Source organism: Mus musculus, chromosome 8, assembly GCF_000001635.26.
Source record: "Mus musculus strain C57BL/6J chromosome 8, GRCm38.p6 C57BL/6J".
In the NCBI taxonomy this organism is placed as follows: Eukaryota; Metazoa; Chordata; class Mammalia; order Rodentia; family Muridae; genus Mus; species Mus musculus.
Genome location: NC_000074.6, coordinates 27,150,185 through 27,170,946, shown reverse-complemented (window position 1 = coordinate 27,170,946; position 20,762 = coordinate 27,150,185). Strand labels below are relative to the sequence as shown.

The 20,762-nt window shown below is 48.3% G+C and overlaps 1 protein-coding gene across 2 annotated transcripts in view; it reads left to right on the top strand.

The window, feature by feature from the left end:
• Rab11fip1 (RAB11 family interacting protein 1 (class I)) overlaps positions 1-20,762 on the top strand; it is a 35,874-nt gene that overhangs the window by 3,700 nt on the left and 11,412 nt on the right. Inside the window, exons 2-5 of one of the 2 annotated variants that reach the window (NM_001080813.2) lie at positions 14,278-14,720; positions 16,012-16,801; positions 17,788-19,350; positions 20,144-20,252. In NM_001080813.2, coding sequence (NP_001074282.1) covers positions 14,278-14,720; positions 16,012-16,801; positions 17,788-19,350; positions 20,144-20,252 — 2,905 coding nt within the window. The remainder of the gene's footprint in view (positions 1-14,277; positions 14,721-16,011; positions 16,802-17,787; positions 19,351-20,143; positions 20,253-20,762) is intronic. The other variant, NM_029423.2, reaches the window with a different exon arrangement.

The window sequence follows — 20,762 nt, the reverse complement described above, 5'->3', positions numbered from 1 at the left end:
GAAAAAAAAAGCATTGAGTACTTGTTTTCCTGAGAGGCATAGAAAAAAAAATGGCTTATCTGACCAAAGAGGTCGTTAAGTCACAAGCAAGCAGCTGGAGATGGCTTTAGGCTCCTTGTGCACATTCAGATTGTTTTATAGCAGCGTGGGAAATTCAAGCAATACTGTTACTAGTTTCCTCTTTCTCTCTCTCTCTCTCTCTCTCTCTCTTTCTTTCTTTCTTTCTTTGTTTTTTTCTTTTTTTTTCTTTCTTGTAATTTCCCTTAAAGATAATGTTGGGCCTTCCTAGAAATGTTCATCTCAGCAGGCAGGACTACCCTAGTGTAGAAAGTTGAGCTCCTGGCTCTGGTAGATCCTGTGATAAGCAACCGTCCCTTCTGTTGGCTGTGGGATGAAATGAACACAGAAAAGAGCCCGTCAAAGTTGTCGCCAGGTGGTTTCGCTGGTTAGACATTCAGTTAGCGGAGAAGTTCCGGCTTTGCCCCCTTCTCATCTCTAAAGTATATCCAGTCTTTTAATAAATCCTTTTTTGCCTTCTGGTATTAGGAATTGAAATGGAGGCCTGATGTGTGCCAAGTGATTTCTCTGAATCCCTGAACTCTATTCTCAACCCTCCAAAATACTTTTGCGTGAGTGTGCGTGCATATGTGCGGGTACGGGAAGACACCAGAGGTTGGCATCAGGTGATTTCCTCAAGACGGCTCTCTGCCTCGTAAGGTGTTAGGCAAGGTCTCTTTCACTCGAGCCGAGAGTGTCTAGCTAGCCAGCTTGTTCTGGGGATCCCCTGGGCCTGTAGCAGATTGCTGGTGGGCCACCACAGCGGCCTGACATTGGCATGGCTGCTGGGGGCCAGAACTTCGATCCTCAGGATTGGGGGGCAAGTGCTTTGCCCATTAAGCCATCTCTCCATCTTCCTCCACCTTATTGTTTGACACGGGGTTTCTGGATGAACCTGGATCTCATTAATGTGCCTAAGCTAGCTACCCAATAAGCTGCAAGGTCCTACCTCTCCTTAGTGGCCCCAGTGCTGGGGTTACAGATACCGGCTTCAGTGCCCAGCTTTTGCGTTGTGCTAGGATCCAAACTTGGGCCCTTATGCTCCATGACAGACACTGTCTACACTTTACCAGCTGGGCTAAAAATTATTCTTTAGTGTGTGCCAGAGGCCAGAGGCAATGGGCTTGCTTCAGGAAGTTCAGACCCTTGTTGGGAAGTAGATCTTAAGCAAAAGAACACAAGAAAAAAAATATACTGTGATAAATCGTGGAGAGGGAAAGAACAAGCTATCAAAATCAAAAGATCGGCACTGGTGAGATCTTAACTAGCCCAGCAGTTAAGAGCATTGGCTGCTCTTTCAGAGGACCAGGGTTCAGTTCCTGGCTAACAATTGTCAGTAACTACTGTTCCAAGGTTTCCAGCACCCTCTTCTGGCCCCTTCTGACACTTATGCACATGGTGAGCAGATATATGTGCAATGGAAACACATACACACACACACACACACACAAACATACACAAAGTCAAAATAAAAAATATATCTGAGAAAAATGATTTATAAAAGAAAAATGACCAGGGTCTGGAGAGATGGTTCAGCAGTTAAGAGCGTTGTATGTATGTGAGTCCGAGCCCTGGGTTCGACTCCCAGTGCTCACATGGCAGCTCACAGCTGTCTGTAACTCCAGTGCCAGGGGATTTGTTGCTTTCTGTCCTCTGGGGCTACTGGATGGACATAGTGCACTTACGTCCGTGCAGACAAAACACCCGTATGCAAAAAATAAATAAATCTAAATTAAAAGGAAATTATATTTTAAAAAATGACCAGTAAGGATGTGAAGAAGGCGATTGATTGGAAAGGAGGGCATGATGGGAAAGTGGTCCCAGCTCACTTAGGAGTTTGAGGCAGGAAGACCACTTGAGCCTGAGAATTCAAGGCTAGCCGAGGCTGTACACCAAGAGCCTATTTCATAAAGTAGTGAGTGATAGGTAGGCCTTTGTTTTATGCTTATGGTGTTGGGGATTAAACCCAGGGGGTATGCAAAAGAATAAAGAGGAATGGGGTGGGGGGTGGTGCTGTGCAAAGGCCCTGAGGTACAAGTAGTGTAAGGCCAAATGGAAAGGAAAATGGAAAGGAATGGCTTAAAATTGAAAGGAATTGGAGGCCACCCAGTGTTAAAAGGATGTGTGATCCAACTTGTCCAAGTTCTTGAGTGAAAAGGGATTTGAACTTGGCCTAGTGTGGAATCCCACAGACCAGATGGGAGGCTGTTGCAATAATTGAGGAGGTGCTGTGGTACCGTCAAATACAGTGAAGGTATGGAGGTAGCGAGTAGTGGGTCCTTTCAGAAATATGTTATAGCTTGAGTTGCTCTCCCTTGGGACAGATTGGCTGTGATGGGGGAGGGGGGAGAGCAGGGGGAAGGAAGATTAAACAGGTAAACTCAGGGAGCTGTGCGTTGAAAGTGAACCAGGAAACAGTTCTGCTTTCTCACTCCAACAGTCACCCTGATACCAGGGTGAGGTCACCATGACAAAGACAACTCTGGGCAGTGCCACTTGTGAGCTGAGTCTTCTGTTGAAACCAGTGACTCCACTGAAAGTGCCATTGAAAGCAGGGCGTGGATGCCTGTGTCTACAAATGCCGCCTGTTTTAGTGTGGGCCAAGTACCTGCTTGGTAATGGTGTGGCTGGTGTGTGACCTCGTTGGAGTGTTCTGGCAAAGTGATGACATCACAGTTTCAAGGAATACAGAACCCAGGAAAGGAAAACCTGATATAACAGTGGAGAAGAGCTTCCCTGTGCAAAAAAATAACACTTGGTTAAGAGCACTGACTGCTCTTCTGAAGGTCCTGAGTTCAAATCCCAGCAACCACATGGTGGCTCACAACCACCCGTAATGAGATCTGATGCTTCTTCTGTGGTGTCTGAAGTCAGCTACAGTGTATTTATATATATATAAAAATAAATAAATCTTTAAAAAAAATAACACTCAAGTATGCAAACCATCTATTTCACATCAGAGATGGTGAGTAGTGGAAAGCCATCTTCCTAAATTCCCTTCTATCCAAAGGCCTTTACAGTGTTTCTCTAGCTACCGTCCGAGGAAGAATTTTATAAGCAGTATCTGATAGGCCGTTTGAATTGTAGCTATTAACTTTGAAATGCAATAATTATATTATAGGCAGTACGTGTGCTTGTTAAAATACCATCAGCTCCCCACATGTAGCTGCTTAGCTATTCATTAAAACACTTTGCTATGGGAAAGGTCGCTTCGCCCGCCCTCCCTCCTCGGAGGACAGCTAGTGCTGGCTTCAGCTTAAGCTCCAGGAGTGAGAGGGAACTCAAGACCAAGGTGGAGGAGAGCGTGGGTAATAAGAGGCCATTTGATCTTTACATCTTACAGCAATTCCCAGCGTTGCCTTTGGCTCTGGATCTAGGGCAGGCCTCTAAACCTTCAGGGCCTTTGGAAAACACCCAAGCCATGTATTGACTGGCAAGTGGGTCTTCCCCACATGGTGCCCCAAGTCAGACAGAGTTCATGTCCCCCAAGAGGCCATGCCTGAGATGCCTGCTTTCACCTGACCACTTCTGTCTTGTTTATTGTGTGATCGGGGACTCGGTCATTGTTGAGAGTCAGTGAGTGGCTTACTGAGTGAATAGCTGAGATTCCTGCATGGTAATGGTAGTTTGCATTCAAGGTTTTTATTTGTTTGGCTTGTTGGTTTGTTTGAAACATGTAGTCCAGTCTGGTTTCAAACTCTTCATCCTGCAGCTTCTGCCTCCTGAGGTCTAGAATTTCGGGCGTGAAATACCTCCACACCTAACTAAGAGAGCCTCTTTTTTTTTTTTTTTTTTTTTTTGCAAAAGGGGAAGTGTGTTGATAACCTGGTAGAGAAAAAGCAAGGGTCTGAGTGTCCAGGCTGTCCCCAGGGGACATGAGGAATGTGCTGTGGAAAGAAGAAAGGCAGCTGTAATTATCTTCCCTGAAAGCCCGCCTTTGAGCTACCCAAAGGGAAGGCATTATCAAGCAACACCAGAGCCGTCCGTCCACCCTGGAGATGTGGCTGCAACACACTTCATTTCTCCATGCCCTTCTGTGATCAAGCTAAGCACCAGAAGAGGGGGATCCTCCAGAAAGCCCAGCCTAAAAAGGCCTCTTGTCACCGAGAATGGTGCCAGGTCTGAAGAGAAGCAGCGGCAGTGGCAGGCTGAGCCCTGGGGTATGCTCTCAGAACCTCTTAGAGCACACACGGTTCTCTCACGGAGAGTGAATATGACCTGCAAGTCACAAAAATGGAACCTCTCTCATTTTTTTTACTACCCATTTGTTAAGTTGTGATTTAACATAAAACTCTTTGGGCGTGTTTTCTTCCTGCCTTGAACTTACGGTGATAGTAAGATAAGCCACATATTCTCTGCTCCCTTGCCAGGAGCTCACAGAGGGAGAACGTCCACACCTGTTTACAGGGTGAGGAGCGGACTGAGCGTTCTTTGATGTTGGTCACTGAAGTTTGTTTTCTCTCAGCCAAGGCATGGAGCACCAGACTGTGCACTCTCTTTCCCCAATCTCCTTGAATGCTGTTTTCACAAGGGATCTGTCCCTGTCATGATAAACTCCTTTGGCAGGCCAGGCATGATACATTGGTGGCTGTTATATCTGAGCTCAGGTCTCACTATAGAATAGCACCCATATATAGCTTTCTGAAAGATGATCAACTTTATAAGTAGACCTGATATGATAGGCTTACATGTCGAAAATGAGTTAAGTTTTCTAATTTGTAGAACGTCTTTCAGAATGAGTGCTTGAATTTTGTTGTCTGCTTAGAGATCCCATGGTCATATGTTGCCACTGGCTGCCTGCACTGTCCAGCTGTGTTGCTGATTGCAGGAGCTGCTGGTTCCCCATTTTACCCACTGGTGTGAAAGCCAGAAAGGCCTTGGTGATGGTATTTACACCCCTAACAAGTTTCAGAACATAGACTTTGATCATGGGATTTTTAAGTTCAGGAGGAGGAGGAGGAAAGAAAAAAAAACCTTCTGGAAATGATATAAGAAAACTAAACTGAAATTATATAGTGCTAATTGTGTAGGTGAAGGTGAATATTTTCCTGTACCTTCAAATGCAAGTCCCTTGGTACTACTTTAGATGGGCGTGTTTGAGTATTTGGTAACTAACATAGAACTATTTATTTTTGTGTCGGGAACCATCTGACATTGGTTAGCTGTAGCATGCTCAGGTGTCCTGTAGCCATCAGACTTGGTGGTGTGAAGATTATAAGTGTTAGCTTACAAGTGATTCCCCTAGGCTCTCCCGGGGACCTAGCAACCGCTTACGTCGTCACCTGCTGCCTGGCAGGACCTTCAGGTGTGTGCAGCCGGATAAAAGGACCCCACCTCCGTTCTCTCTAGATAGATAGATAGATAGATAGATAGATCGATCGATCTCCCCTCGCTCACCCCATGTGTTCCTCTTTTCTGTCTTTCTCTATGCCCTATCCTCTTCTCTGCCCTCATGGCTCTGTTCCTGCCTGTCTGTCTGTCTACATGTCTACTTGTCTGTCTCTACTCCTTCTCTGGGTACTCACTCCCCTCCCTTCCTCCAAATAAGCCCTTTTATAACAGATCTGTTGCATGGTGTAATTTCTCCGAGGAACACCTTGGCATGGGCCCGCCAGGTACCTTCTCGCTGTGTTCATAACTATAAGGCATATGCCCTGTACTACAAATAAAATTGCCTGTGCGTTTGGATTCCAGCTAAGTACTAGTTATAGCTGCAGTTCATGGCAGGCCGTGTTCTAGAAACAGATCATCTGCACTTTATGAGCCCCTTCTGAAGCAGGTGCCCTCAGCCTTGTTTCAGAAGGGGAGCTGGAACCAGAGAAGAGTTAGACAAAGTTGCACAAGGTCTCTCAGCTCAAAACTACTAACTGCACAGGGGGAAAAGAACCCTAGAGGAAATGTATGAAACAGTAGTGGTTGGACTAGCATGGCTTGAGTCCACTTTTAAAGCATACTTGATTTTTCTTTTCCTTGTAACACGCCTTACTTTTGTTTGTGTGTGAGGGGGTGGCTTTGTTTTTGCTTTCGTTTATTTCTGAGACAGGATCTTGCCATGTAGCTCAGTCTGGCCTGAAACACTCAAATCCTCCTGCCTCAAGTCTAAGTGCTGGGAGTCCAAGTGATCTCCACCATGTCCTGGTGTCTTGATTACTGAAGACTACAGTACCGGGAACATTCTTTTACATTTCTTTGTTCCCCACCCTCTGCGCATGTGCGCACATATGCGTGCGTGTGTGCGTGTGCGTGCGTGCGTGTGTGTGTGTGTGTGTGTGTGTGTGTGTGTGTGTGTGTGTGTGTGTGTTTCACTACACATGTGAAGTTCAGAGGATAACTTGAGGTAGTTTGGTTCTTCCACCACGAGTCCCCAGGACCTAACTCTGGTCATCAGGGTTGGCCACAGTGACTTATCTGCTAACCACCTCAGCAGCCTCCAAATCATTCTCACCTGCCTTTCCTGTGGGTGTTTTGTTTTGTTTTGTTTTTCATGTCAAATACTGGCTCTTAGGACCAAGTTTGGTGTTTCCTAATGAATAGCCTTTTCAGTGCTACTAAGATGTTTTTGGAGCTGCGGCAGGTGCAGTCCGTCCACTGCTCTCAGGATGGGCCAGTTCCTCCAGCAGCTGTCAGTAGGCAGAAGGAAGGATTCAGGTGGAAGGCTAGCCAATGGGTAATTCTATAATCAAAGCTCGGCCCTGGTTGCCACCTACCCACCCCATTCCACAGCAGAACTGGCTAAACTGCATAGCTGCTGTGGAGGACACAGCGCCCGAGTGTTAGAGGACGTAAACATGTCTGTCCCTGCTACTCTGATCAGTTGCTGTGCTATTCAGGGCAGAAGTTTTCTTAAACCTCAGCGGCCTGGCCCACAGTGTGGCATTCTGCCCTATTTATAATCGCTGGGGAAGACAGCTCCTGAGCTGCTCCATGAAATGTCCCTATCTAGGAAAAGACTGTGCTCTGCTTTCAAACACCCTGGAGGGTGCCTTCCTCCCAGAGGAGCCATAGTCGGCTAGGTTCTGATGCTGGGTTTCTATGGGGATGATGCTGGCATGGGCCGCTGGAGGCTGTAATTGAGATTTGGCCCAAGAGAGAAGTGGGTAGCTGTGCTGACCCTGAAGTCTAAGCTAGACCTCGAGACCCTGAAATGAACACTGGCACATCTATAGAGTGGTGAAGCTGTGGTCTTCTTGACCTTCCCGTTTCTGGACCCTTCTGATGCTCAAAGTAGATGCTATATTTATGAGTTTAACGAGAGAGGTGGCTTTGTATCCCGTAGGGTCTTAAGTTAGTAGAGTCTTCGTGGTGAAATTTGTACTTTAGTGGGAGTGTCCTTTTATGTGGAATATTTTTACGTTCTTCACAGTGAGGAAGTTTCCAGCAGTTGTCTCAGTGTTTAAAGTTAGAAATTAGTGGCAAGACTAGCCTCTAGGCTCCGTGAGTCAAGGCACTTCCCGCCAAACCCTTCAGTACCCAGGAGTCACTCCGAACCAACCCCTACAAGGGGTGCTGACCATGGCATGGCTGCTCGCACACATACATGCACACCCACAAATAAATACATAGACAAACAAATAGAAAACAGGCAGCTGCTGTCCGAGAGCAACTAATGCTCTGTGATGTTTGGAGCTCAGGCTCCTCCCTGTCAGGAGGCAAGCCATGCCCCCCCACCCCCCCTTCACCACTCTTAACTACAGTGCAAAGAGTATAAATACGTTTGCATGGGATCTCCAAGACTGTGATTCTCTCAGTGTGGCTGCCTTGTGGAATGTGAACAGCATTTGCTCCAGCTGAAGAGTGACGTTTCTGAGGCGATCGTTCCTCGTAGCCCTTTGCCCACCTGCGTGAGTGAGGGAGGATCTGTTTTTCCTCATCTGTGGAGAAAGATCCTGTCCTCCTCCACACTCCCTAATCCACCCTCCTTTCTTCCTCCTCCCCATCCCCAAACAAGAAGAGAGGGTCCATCTCACTGTGTACCCAAGGCCAGTCTCCACACTCTCCCGTTTCTCTCTCCCAAGTGCTAGGGTTACAAATGTGATGATTGATCGCCTTAAGGCACCATCCGAAAATATGTAGGAGACATAAACAATGTTTTATGTATTTTTAGGTGTTAACATTATCTTGGAATCCTCACCACCCCTCCCAGGTCTCCCTCCCCCCCAAAGAACCCCTGCGTAAACGCCACAAGGTAGGTAGGTGATTTTTTCACTTATAGGAACACAGACTGTCAATTGGGAGAGAATGCAAAACTGGGCGTTGCTGCTAGGAGAATATGGGAAAGGGATGGCAGAAGTAAATGGACCAAGTTTCTTATTCTCTGCCACACTGTGTGACTGGGATTTTATCCTATTATTTTAAAATAGTATATATTAATCTTATTAATTATTAATATACTGTATTACATATTAATATATAACATATATTAAAATATCCTATTGTTTTAAAATATTATAGAAGGGCTAGACATATAGCCCAAGGGTGGAGATCTTGCCTTAGGTCTGATTCCTACACCACACACCCACACAGGTTACACACCAAACCCCAAAATGTTTCTGTGACCCCCCCGCCCCAATCAGTTTCTACAGGCTCAGAGGACCTTTTTAATTTCAAAGGACTAGATTTTAATTATAATAGTAAAATATAAATGTTAATTTTCTAAATATAATTACAAATTATAAAACATATATTATAAATGATATACTTTTAGGAGGGATCATTTGATTTTTTTTAAAGTTTTCTGATAGGTGGAGGACTTTTTTCATATCATGGGCTTAAAAAATAAACTCGCTGCATGAGATTATGGCTGTCTTACTGTACTCTGCCCTTTGGACAGAAAAAATGAACCCAGCCCTGATCCCAAGATAACGGGCCTGTTCTGGGCCTATGTGAAAGGTAACACATACGTTGCTACTTTATGCTGTGTGGTCATGCTGGGACAGATTGTTTATTAACTGCTTCTCCGGGACAGGAATTAAGTGAATTAAAAAACAGATTCAAGAAAAAAAAAAAAAAACCAACAACACTGAAAAAATGGAGTTGATTGTAATGTTGAAGCCCACAGCCATAATCCGATTTGGGATTCCAGAGGGCGAGTCACTCATGAATTTTGTTAACAGTTTTCAGGCTCAAAGCCTGGGCCCCTGGCAGATCAAAGGCTCGCCCACCAGCCCCAGTGTGCCTGCCTCTAAAGAGACCAGACATACTGAAAAACAGGAAAGGGGGTGTGTTCAACATGGCCACCGTGGGAAGAGGTCCAGCTCCCCGCCCCCTCCCCCTGTCTGATTTGAGGTGGGTTTAAGCACAGGGCAAATGGCATGCATCACTAAGCAAACCTGTCATCGTGAGACCCCACCCCCACCCCGCCATCCAACAGCATTGCCTAGCTCCAGTGTACCTTGTAAGATATGGTAAGTTGCCAGAACTGTGTGACAGTTTCCTCTTCTATCTAGCTGGCTCCGGCCTTTCCTCAGTGTGAGACTCCTGAGGACATTTTGTTTTTGTTTTTGTTTTTTCGAGACAGGGTTTCTCTGTGTAGCTCTGGCTGTCCTGGAACTCACTCTGTAGACCAGGCTGGCCTTGAACTCAGAAATCCGCCTGCCTCTGCCTCCCAGGTGCTGGGATTAAAGGCGTGCGCCACCACCGCCGCCGCTGCCCGCCCGGCTCCTGAGGACATTTTAATATTTGGGACACAGGTGTCTCTTTAGAATATCTTGTCTGACTATGAGAACATAGCCCACAAGATCAACTAGGTAGGGCTCCACGGGGGCTCACAGAGACTGTGACAGTCACAGACCCAGTGTGGGTCTGAGCTAAGCCCTCTGCATGTGTGTTATGACGTGGAGCTTGCTGTTCTTGTAAGTGGGGCTGTCTCTGACTCTTGCCTGCGCTTGAGATCTTTGTCCTCCTACCGGGTTGCCTCGTCTAGCCTGGATGTGAGGGCATGTGCCTCGTCTTATTGCAACTTGATATGCCCTGTTCAGTTGATATCCCTGGGAGGCCTGCTTTTTTTTTTTTCCCCCTTTAAGAGAAACAGGAGGAGTAGATCTAGGGGCGTGGGGGAGGACTAGAGGAGGAGGTAGAGAAACTGCATTCAGAATACTCTAGGTGGCATTTGCCAGGGAGCTCTCTACCTCTGATTGCAGGTCTTCTTATTCACACCCCCTGAAAGACCCCTCCTGGCAGAATTCGGGTCTGCTTAGGAAAACGAGCAGCAAGAACAGTTGGCGAGGTTTTTGCCGACATGTGGTGCTGCAGGTTTCCAAAGCCAGTCCAGCTCCAGTGCACGAGCAGCGGGGCAGCACAATCGGTGGGAAGCGTTCTGAGCGGAGCGGGCTCTAAGTTTGCTTAAGATAAGCACTTTGCCCCAGGAAACCTTTAGAGAAAGGCGAGCCCGGTCCCAGGAAGAGTCGGGTGGCATTTTCTGAAGGTCTTGAATGTGTTTGCATGCCTGACTGACTGACAGAAAGCCTGGTGGAGAAGCACCCGCCCCAGTACCCTTCTTCCTGACTGGCCCTGCCGCCTGTAGCCCCTGCTGTGGTCATCTGAGCTTCTCCTTTTCAGGTTTCTACAAGTGACATTACAAAAGCCCAAACACCTTTCATCACCAAGGCAACTGTGACTATCAGGGAAGAAAAACACAAATAATCCTCTCAACCTCTTGACAAATATGCAAAGTATTCCAGGCCCCTCCAGGCCCTGGAAAGATAGAGGCTGCCGGGAAGAGCTGATAAAAGACCTGCATCTTCCTGCAGTGGCTGTTCCTCTCCCACCCCTCCTTCCCAGCTGTGTCTCACAAACCATGAAAGATCTCTCTTTGCCGATCAGAGGCCGGCATCTCGCGTGACTTTGTTGGTCCTGGCTGCATCTCTTGATGCATTTCATGTTTTTTCCTGGCAGTTCTCTGTGCTGGATCTCCATTGGTCATCTTACAGATTATGGCTGGTGGCAAGCTATGGTGGCGAGCTATGCTGGCATTTCCCTCTCTCCTTTTATTGTGGGATGTTTAAATTGAAAGAGTCTGGGCTGGGCTTTCCGCTCTGTATTAGAGCACTTGTCTACCACCCATGAAGCCTTGCAGTTCGTCCCTAGCACCCCACCACCACCCACGCACGCACTCCTGTACGCACACATACCCACACAAAGTGGAGGGGAAAGCGGCTCAAACTCTGCCCAGAAAGAATTTGAAAGTGAATCAGGAGAATAAGCTTAAAGCAAGCCTTCTGGTCAAGGAGAATGGAGAGGGACTCAGAGAATGGAGAGGGACTCAGAGAATGGAGAATCCTTGCCAGGTCTGCAGCAGTGCTGGTGGCATTTTCTAAGCTTTGTTTCCCTCCCCTGTAAAGTGAATGCACTTCCCCGGCCATGCCATCCTGTGAGGTGCAAGTGTGGGAGGTGCAGGGCATGCTGGGAGTGCTGCTTGAGGGTTAGGGTTCTACTTTCCTGTGTGCAGACTGAGTCAAATAGCTGGGGGTTGGAGGGTAGAGAGGGTGGGGGAGGGATTGGCCTTTGCTGAGCTACAGTCAAAGGTGAGAGAGGAAGTTGTGCTCATTTGGACAAAACCATCATTTCCTTAAAGTCCAGGCTCTAAGCTTTTAAGTAGGTCACTGAAGAAAACAAAACAAAACAAAACAAAAAAACCCAGTAAGTTCTCCATTTGTGAGGTGGCCTGTGGGTGGCTCTCTGGAGGCCAGGTATTGGGAGTTGTTGTTCCTCAATGGCCTGCAGTGAATTAGGCTCCTAGTTCACTAGAGATCAGGTTTCCAGAAGGAAAATGAATGCCAAGGAGAATCCCCCTTCCTGAAGTTTGCAGTCAGGATATGTCTGGTACCCTGGCGTTTGAAGTAGTTTTGAAGTAGTTTTGCAGAGGGCCATGTAAAATGTTTAAATGATGTTTGCAATATTGTTTTATGATAGCTAAGTTAGAAGTGAATACTTTCCGGTCAGGCTTTCATTACTTCAAACGGTTATAAAGTACAATCATGGGCTGGTGAGATGGCTCAGTGGGTAAGAGCACCCGACTGCTCTTTCGAAGGTCCAGAGTTCAAATCCCAGCAACCACATGGTGGCTCACAACCATCCCTAACGAGATCTGACTCCCTCTTCTGGAGTGTCTGAAGACAGCTACAGTGTACTTACATATAATAAATAAATAAAAAAAAAAAGTAAAAAAAAAAAAATAAAGTACAATCATATAATTACATAATGTGAAAGTATATAATAGAAAATATAATAAAAATTATATAATAACGACCCTATTGAAAGAAAATATGACATTGGAACTATCCCCCCCCCCCCAAGACAGGGTTTCTATGTATAGCCCTAGCTGTCCTGGAACTCAGTGTAGACCAGGCTGGCCTTAATCCCAAGTTCTGGCATTAAAGGCATGTGCCACCACTGCCTGGCTAAACATACCAGAATTTTTAACAAAGAAAAGAAAACACAGAGACATGCCCACAAAAAGCAAAACCTACAAAAACACAGAAATCAGAAACCATAATATACAAGCAAAAGATCAGTAAGGTTTAAAAAAAAAAAAAAAACAAAGCAAAACAGACAAACAACAACCTGAGACAAAAGGTCGACAGAAATACTACTGAGATCATTCGTGTTGGCTAATACTGCTGGGCACGGGGCCTGTGCGTCAGTGTGGTTTGTATATCTAGGGAGACTCCCTTGGAGAAACTAATGTTTCCTTTGCAAGCTGTTGTCAGTTGGAGATAGCTTTTGGGTTAGGGTGGGGGCTTGTGTGCACTTCCCCTCTCAGCACTGGGACCACCTGACTTGAACCTGTGGTGCCCTGTGCATGCTGCCATAGTTGGCATCAGGACCTCTAAAACCTGTGACATCACATAGGCAGGACCTACAGACCTGTTGCCAAGACAACGACCACCATATTCCCAGAATCCACTTGGCTCACTTCCCACCTTTACCTGTGTTGTGTCATTATCCATACATTCAGGGGAATGGCCCTCCCCAACCCTTCCCCCCTTTTCTTTCTGCCACCACCCTCCTTGCCTCTCTCTCTTTCTTTCTCCCAATAAACCTCTTACACATGGAACTGTTTTGGCCTGGGGTGCTGTGTTCAGACGAGAGCAGCTATTCTAACATACCAGCCTCCATCTCTGTGGGACCATATGTGTGTCCAGCCTGTTATCTCGAAGGCCTTCTTAATATTCTCCATTCCCTCTGGCTTTCATAACAGAGTTCCTGAGCCAAGGGGAGAGGTTTGATGGAGACCTCCCACTTAGGACTAGTGGTCCAAGATCTCTCGCTGTCTGTATGTTGTCCGGTTGTGGGTCTCTGTTAATTCTTGTCTTTGGGGGTTTGTTTGTTTGTTGAGGTAGGGTCTCATTATGTAGCCCTAGCTGGCCCAGAACTAGATAAACAAACCAGGCTAGCCTCAGACTCACAGAGACATGCCTTTCTCTGCCTCACAGGTGCTTGGATTAAAGGCATGTGCCACCACACCTGAGGTAGAGTCTTGTATTTTCTAGGCTGACCTCAAGCTCCTACCTTGCCCACCAACTATCCCAATAGCTGGGACTCCAGGCCTGCATCACTGTGCCAAGCTCTTGATTTTTAGAACTAACTCATTATTGGGTTATTATTCTAGCTAATTATAAGGGTTGAGGGTGGAACTCAATGGTACAGTACTTGTATAGTGTGCTCAAGGCCCCAGGTCTAACCCCTAGTAAGATGAATGTGCTAAGTACACCAGACTACGTATAGTCTAGCGTATGGGCAGAACGACTTCTTAGAGATAAGCGTTCAGGGCCAGGGCCAAGTGTTCTGTAGCCTGTTCTGCATGCCGGCTTCATTCGTTCGATCCCTTGGTCTACAAAAATGAACCGATAAGTAAAAGCGAAGTTCTCTACTCTCCCCTCCATTGAGACAGAGTAGAAGTGCTTTGTGGGGCTGGAGAGATGGCTCAGTGGTTAAGAGCATGGATTGCTCTTCCAGAGGTCCTGAGTTCAATTCCCAGCAACCACATGGTGGCTCACAACCATCAGTCATGGGATCTGATGCCCTCTTCTGGCGTGTCTGAAGACAGCTACAGTGTACTTGTCTAAGTAATACTAAATAAATAATATTTTAGAAGCGCATTTGTGTAAGAGGTTAGAGTGTAAGAGGTGAGAGCAACAGAGAGGAGAGGCTGCTGAGGGGATCAGGAGCCCTGCTAGAACTGCTTCCATCCAGAGCTAACCTCTTCCTCTCCTCCTTTAGATGGTACACCCTGAAGTCCAAACCCGGGAAGAAGGACAAAGAGCGCGGGGAAATCGAGGTCGACATCCAGTTTATGAGGAATAACATGACGGCCAGCATGTTTGACCTCTCCATGAAAGACAAGTCCCGGAATCCATTTGGAAAACTGAAGGACAAGATCAAAGGGAAGAATAAGGACAGCGCCTCGGATACCGCCTCGGCCATCGTCCCCAGCGTGACACCCTCAGTCGACAGTGACGATGAGTCCTTCTCGAAAGACAAGAAAAAGAAGTCAAAGATCAAGACTTTGTTTTCCAAGTCGAGTCTGCAGAAGACGCCCCTCTCCCAGTCCATGTCTGTCCTGCCCACTTCCAAGTCAGACAAAGTTCTGTTGCGGGCCGGAGACTTCCAGTCCCAGTGGGACGATGACGCCCATGAGGATGAGTCCTCCTCCGCCTCGGATGGTGAGTTCCCGTCTTTGCTCACTCACCCTCCTCCCCAGTTTACCTGACTGTGCTCTGAGAAGGGAGAGGGAGGCCTTGAGGTTTTAGTTAACTACAGTGATGATGGTGAGTGTTCTTCACAAAGGCTTTGTTTCTTACGAATCTCCAAGGGCTTGGCTCGCAGAATCAGCGCGTTTGAGGGTTTCTGCTGTTGCTGTTTTCCTCCCAGTCCTGGGGATCCGGCCCAGGGCCTTGAGTGTTCTCAGTAAGGGCTCTAACACGGCTCCTACTGTATATGAAAGAAGACTATAGGCCCTCGTGTGCGTCATGTCTCATTACTTTATCAGATAACTGCTGAGCTTTTATCGTGTGCTTGCCTCCTATGTGGTTCGTCCCTGATGGAAGCTCAGAAGTCCAGCCTCCTTAACTCTGAACTGTGTAATCTGAGCTTCAGCTACAATTACTGAAGCCCTTTTGGAGGTTCTGTTGCTCTTATCAAGAACGTGGCCTTTTCCACTGGTTTAACACTGGATTTCTTAAATTCTTCACCGCTGATTGTTCGGGCTGTTGTGTGTTACAGAGTGCTTAGGGTCCTCCTGTCAGGTACCATGATTGGTAATGTGTCCAGATGTTGAATAGATTGACAGATGCCCCTGCCGATCGCAACTGCTCATTCCCACCCCCCACCCCAACCCCACCCCCATCCCATCTCCTCCTGTCTTTGCAAGGCTGAGGTTCAAAATGACATCATCGTGCATGCTAATCAAGAACACCACCACTGACCTTTGCCCCAAATCCCTCTCATTTAATTTTTTTTTATTATTATTACTAGAGATTGAACCCCAGAGCCTTATGCATGACAGACAAATGCTTTAACTCTGAACTATATCCTCAGCCTCAATTTTGATTTATGTGTGTGTGTATGGAGTGTATGTGTGTGTATCAGTGTGTATGTGTGTGTGTCTGTGTGTGTGTGTGTGTGTATGGGTGTGTGTATGAGTGTGTGTGTGTGTGTGTGTGTGTATAAGTGTGTATGTATATGAGTGTGTATGAGTGTGTATGGATGTGTGTATGAGTGTGTATGGATGTGTGTATATGTGTGTGTGTGTGTATGGGTGTGTATGGGTGTGTGTGTGTGAGTGAGTGCACGCATGCCTGTAGGTCAGAGGGATAGCTTGTGGGGCATCGGTCCTCTTTTGAGCATGCAGGTCCTGGGAACTTAACTGAGGTCACTAGGCTTCGCGGTACATTCCTTTTCTCACTGAACTGTCTCTTCAGCACTCACCCCTTTTGCTGTTTCCTTTCTTCCCAGTCATGTCTCACAAGCGAACATCCAGTACAGACCAACAACCGAACCAGTCCAACTTCAGCCTTCCCAAGAAAGAGGGGCTTTCCTTCCTTGGGGGCCTCCGGTCCAAGAATGACTCTCTTTCCCGCTCTACCGTCTGTATCAACGGGAACCACGTTTACATGGAGCAGCCGGAGGCCAGGAGTGAGATCAGAGAGAGCAGCCCTTCTAATTCCCCATCCCCGCAGGGCTTCAGGAGGAAGCATTTGTTCTCGTCCACTGAAAACCTGGCTGCCCGCTCTCCCAAGGAACCAGGGGAAGGAGGCGGCACATCTTCTGACAGGCGACTGTCCGACTCTTCCACCAAGGATTCCATGAAGTCCATGTCTTTGCCATCCTACCGGCCTCTGACCAGTGGGGACAATAGAGAGAGCATGTCTCCAGCAAACGTGGAGGCTGCCAGAGAGACAAAAGACAGCAAGAAACAGGAGAGCAAGAAGTCCTCTTTGCTTTCTCTGGTGACGGGAAAGAGGGATGCGGCGGCTAAAGGCAGTGAAAGCGAACCTCTTCCCACTGTCTCAGAGAAAGAGAAGGAGAGGAAAGGCGCGCTCGTGGAAGCCCAGCTGCGGGAGGAAGACCTCATGAGAAGGCCTGAGAAAGATGCTCTACCTGTTGCCTCCCAGTGGGGCAGCTCCTTGAACCCCTTTGAGGACGTGCAGATCTCAGACCCGGGAGCCACCACGGAGTCCAGGTCGGAACCGAAACCACCAGTTCCTGCGGCCAGGGTTCCCCAGACCAAGGCTGTGAAGCCGAGGTGAGTCTTCGTCTTTACATATGGGGCCTTTCTCCACCACTGCCTGGTATTCAGCAAAGCCCCCGCTAGGACAAACCCGGCCGGTCTCAGGATGTGCGTGCAAAGGTTTGCTAGCCTCACGTCATTTGAACCAGGCCCCTCTGCTGGCCTGGCCTGCTCAGCACAAAGGGCAGGGCTTTTCCCAGCCTAAAGCTACAGCATGCCTGAGTGAAGGTTGTCCTCAGGGAGCTAGGCAGACTCCGGTGAGAGGAGACCACCGTCTGTGGCCGCTTCCGAGCGTGTGAGCGGAGCGTGCGTGCTTGTGGTGGGTACAGGCAGGGCCTGTGTTTTAAAGGTTTTCAGTGCTGTCCTGTGGAGATGGCTGCCTTTCCTCCTGGTGCTTGGGGTCAGTTTGCTGGTGTGAGAGACCTGGGTCGGCTCTTTAGACCGTTCTCTGTCTCCTCTGTGCCTGATCGTTAGAGCCTGCCTAAGCCGGAAGGAGCGTCTGCTTTTCTGAGTGACTCTCACCTTGACCTTGACCTTGCTCTGGAATGGGGGTGGCGAGACAAGCTTTTTGGGGATTCTGCAATGGATGCACTTTCTCTCCAGAATCCATACTTGTTGCCTTCCATTATTTCGATGCTTTTCGTTCTGTCATAGTCAACTCTTGGGACTGAGTGTATCTCAGAAAGAAACTGTAGGCTGTCGGCTGCTCTAGCTGAATCTTTCCATTTCTGTTAGAACAGACCCGTGTGTGACGGCTGTGCTTGGCGCTAAACAGTGTCTCTTTCTGTGGGGAGACTACGCCTCAGTCGTGGAGGATTCACATAGCAGGCACGGGGCCCTGGCTTCGACTCCCCAGCACGAATGATCAATTTGTATGTCAAGAAGTGCTGTTTCCTTCACCTTGATCATTAAAAACCTGTCCCTCCCTAATGACTACTTTAATATGTGTCTTGAAATGCATCTGCCACTGACCTGCAGATTTTATTTTGTCCTTTTTGCAGACTGGAAGTTTCTCCAGAGGCTCAGCCCAAAGCCAGGCTTCCCTCCCCCGACTCTGCTCTCTTTGCCCCCTTTCCCTCTGACTCTATTCAGCCTCCTGTCCTTTCCGACTTGAGATGTGACTCAGAGACACAGTTCTCTGAAAGTCCTTCTGCCTCCTCTTTCTTGTCCCCCTTAGCAGCTCCTATCTCCACATCCACTCCAGTCGAGCCCTGGCCCACAGGCCAGGGTGAGGCCGATGCTGAAAAACCTTCCTTGCTCCTCAGAGCAGTCCCTAGTTTAACACCGGCTGCAAACACTGGTTCTTCTGCCTCGGGATCACCTTGTGAACAACTTCCTACACCTGTGCGGAAGGGGACGGAAGAGGCGTCAGGGGACACAAGGAAGGAAGCTGGCAGTGATGAATCGGGAAAGACCCTCATGACAGAGTGTGTGTCTTCTGTGGATAATGTTCACGATGGCGGAATGACTACAGCAGGGGAAGAAGCAGCGCCCCCTCTTCTAGAGGACGAGGCCTCCTCGTTTCACCGCATCGCACAGAAACACGAGGGGATGCATCAGAATGCCAGCGGAGGGCAGAAGAAGGGCAAGAAGCGCGTGTCTTTTTCTGAACAGCTTTTTGTGGAAGAAGAAACAGAAGGACCCACTAGGCTTGAGGAGGAGGACAGAGGTCATGCCCAGCAGCTGACACAGGAAGGGCCTGTTGCTGGAAGCGTGCTCCGTGCAGGGTCTCCAGAGTCTCCCCACACAGAAGGCACAGGACAGGAACCTGTGACCGCAGAAGCTCAGCCTAACATTTCTTCTGAAGGCAAGTGTTTCCCGGAAGGCCCCACAAGTGAAGCCAGCCCAGCAAGAGGTACCCAGCCTTTGATGGATGAGAAGGATGACCTCATGGCTCCCTGTCAGAGCAAAGCCAGCGATCATGAAGGCCTGCTCTCTAACCCCCTGAGTGACCTTCCGTCCGCCTCGGATGTGAAATCTCCCATCATAGCTGATCTGAGCTTGTCTCTCCCGTCCATTCCTGAAGTGGCATCGGATGATGAAAGAGTCGATGAGGTTGGAGATGGAGGAAAGGCAGAGAAGTTGGTTGATCTAGAAGCAGGAGTTTCACCCTGGAACGTGTCACATTCCATCCTGGAGACGTCAGGAAGGTCTAGTGGCAGGGCAGGTGAATCAGTGCCCACAGAGAATCAGTGTGACTTCAGGCCCCAGGTTCGCTCAAGTGAGAATGAAGAGCTACCAGGCCCTGGCACTGTCGAGGAAGAGAAGCTGATAGGAGGTGAGAAGCCAGCTTCACCTCTGTGCGTATCCCAGGACTCTTCTGTGCCCAGCCCCTCAGTCGCTGAGACCTTTCCCGCCGCATACTCTTCCCCCAGTTCTCCACCTTCCGACACTCACCACACCAGTGAAGCAGAATCGCAAAAACAAGCAACGGCAGACGTCTCCACTAGTAGAGCTGAGAATTTTGGCAAGAAGAAGCCACTTCTACAAGCCTGGGTTACACCCTCAGAGATACATCCAACCCCAGCTTTGCCAAGCGCAGGAGCTGGGGCAGCCAAGCACAGGTGAGACATGACGGGGAGACTACTGTCTTTGTCCATTGTCTTTGCTTTTACCCGACACCATGCCTTCAAACCAAATGGATGATGTCCCGATGCCCAAACGTGCCTGTTTGGCTGGCAAGGCTTGTCACACAGGGGCTGTGAACTTTGTGCTTGGAATAACTCAAGACCCAGCCGTGTGGATAGCAAGGACGTAATCGTCTTCAAAGATAGCTTAGGGATGTTTCTACAGTGTGATGGAGTTTTGTAGCTGTGGAATCATAGGGGGGCGGTAGAACAAAGCAATGCTGGAAGTTCTGGGAGCTTCCTTACGGCAGAGCCCCTCAGTGGGTTCCTAGTCTGTAGCGTTAACCTCCAAAGATAATAAACTATTGTTCTTTCTATCTTCCTTACTATTAATAGTATTTTATTTATTTATTTAAATTAATTAAAAAATTTTTTTGCAGTGCTGGGGATGGAGCCTGAGGCCTTGTGCATGCTATGCAAATACTGTGCCGCAGAGCTACGGGCCAGCCTAAGAGATGATGGGTCCCACTGTTCTTGTGCCCATAACCAGACTGAGGAACTTAGACTGTGCCGGGACACCCTGCCAGGGATGTGCGTTACCGGCTGTGTGTGGCCGTCTGGTCCTGCTTCCTTTGAATTCCACAGGAGCTAAGTCGTGAGCTGGATTTGGGGCCAGAGATGCTTCCCCCCCTTCCCCCTTGCCTGTCTTGCAGGCAGCGGGTCTTTGAGATGGGCACGTCTCAGCTTCGTGGTTACTGGAGGTTTAAGGACTCTTTCCTTGTCTCTCCAGGCCTCACCCTGTGAAGCCCATGAACACAACAGCCACCAAGATTGCAAACTCTAGTTTGGGAACCGCCACCATCATCACTGAGAACCTGATCAGCGAGGCCCTCATGAAGGTGAGTGTCCAGAGAAGACGCGGTGAGGGGTTTGGTAAGATTGCGGAGCTTGTGTGTATAGAGTCGCCCGCCCTTACAGCTGGCCTCAGCTGTTGCAGCCACACTGGGGGCTGATGAGTAGGGTGGGGGCCAGCCTGGGCAACGTAGGAAGATCTATCCGAAGAAACCGCAGCCAAAGTTAAAGTGCTTGGCCGGCAGGCAGTTCTGGGAAGTCCTTACTCCGGTGTCTCTGGAGTCTGGATAACCTCCGAGAGCCCCCAGACTTTCCATTGACTGGGTAGTCACGTTTCCTTATGATGAGCTGTTCCTTACTGAATTCTTTTTTGTCTCTAGCAGTGTGAGTCACTGCACTCACTGTCTGTTTGTCAAGTATGGTGGTACTCATTTGTTTGTTTGTTTGTTTCTGAAAAAGACAGGGTTTCTGTAGCCCCAGCTAGCCTAGAACTCACTGTGTAGCCCAGGTTACCCTCAACTCATGACAACCTCATGACTCAGCCTCCTGGGTGCTGG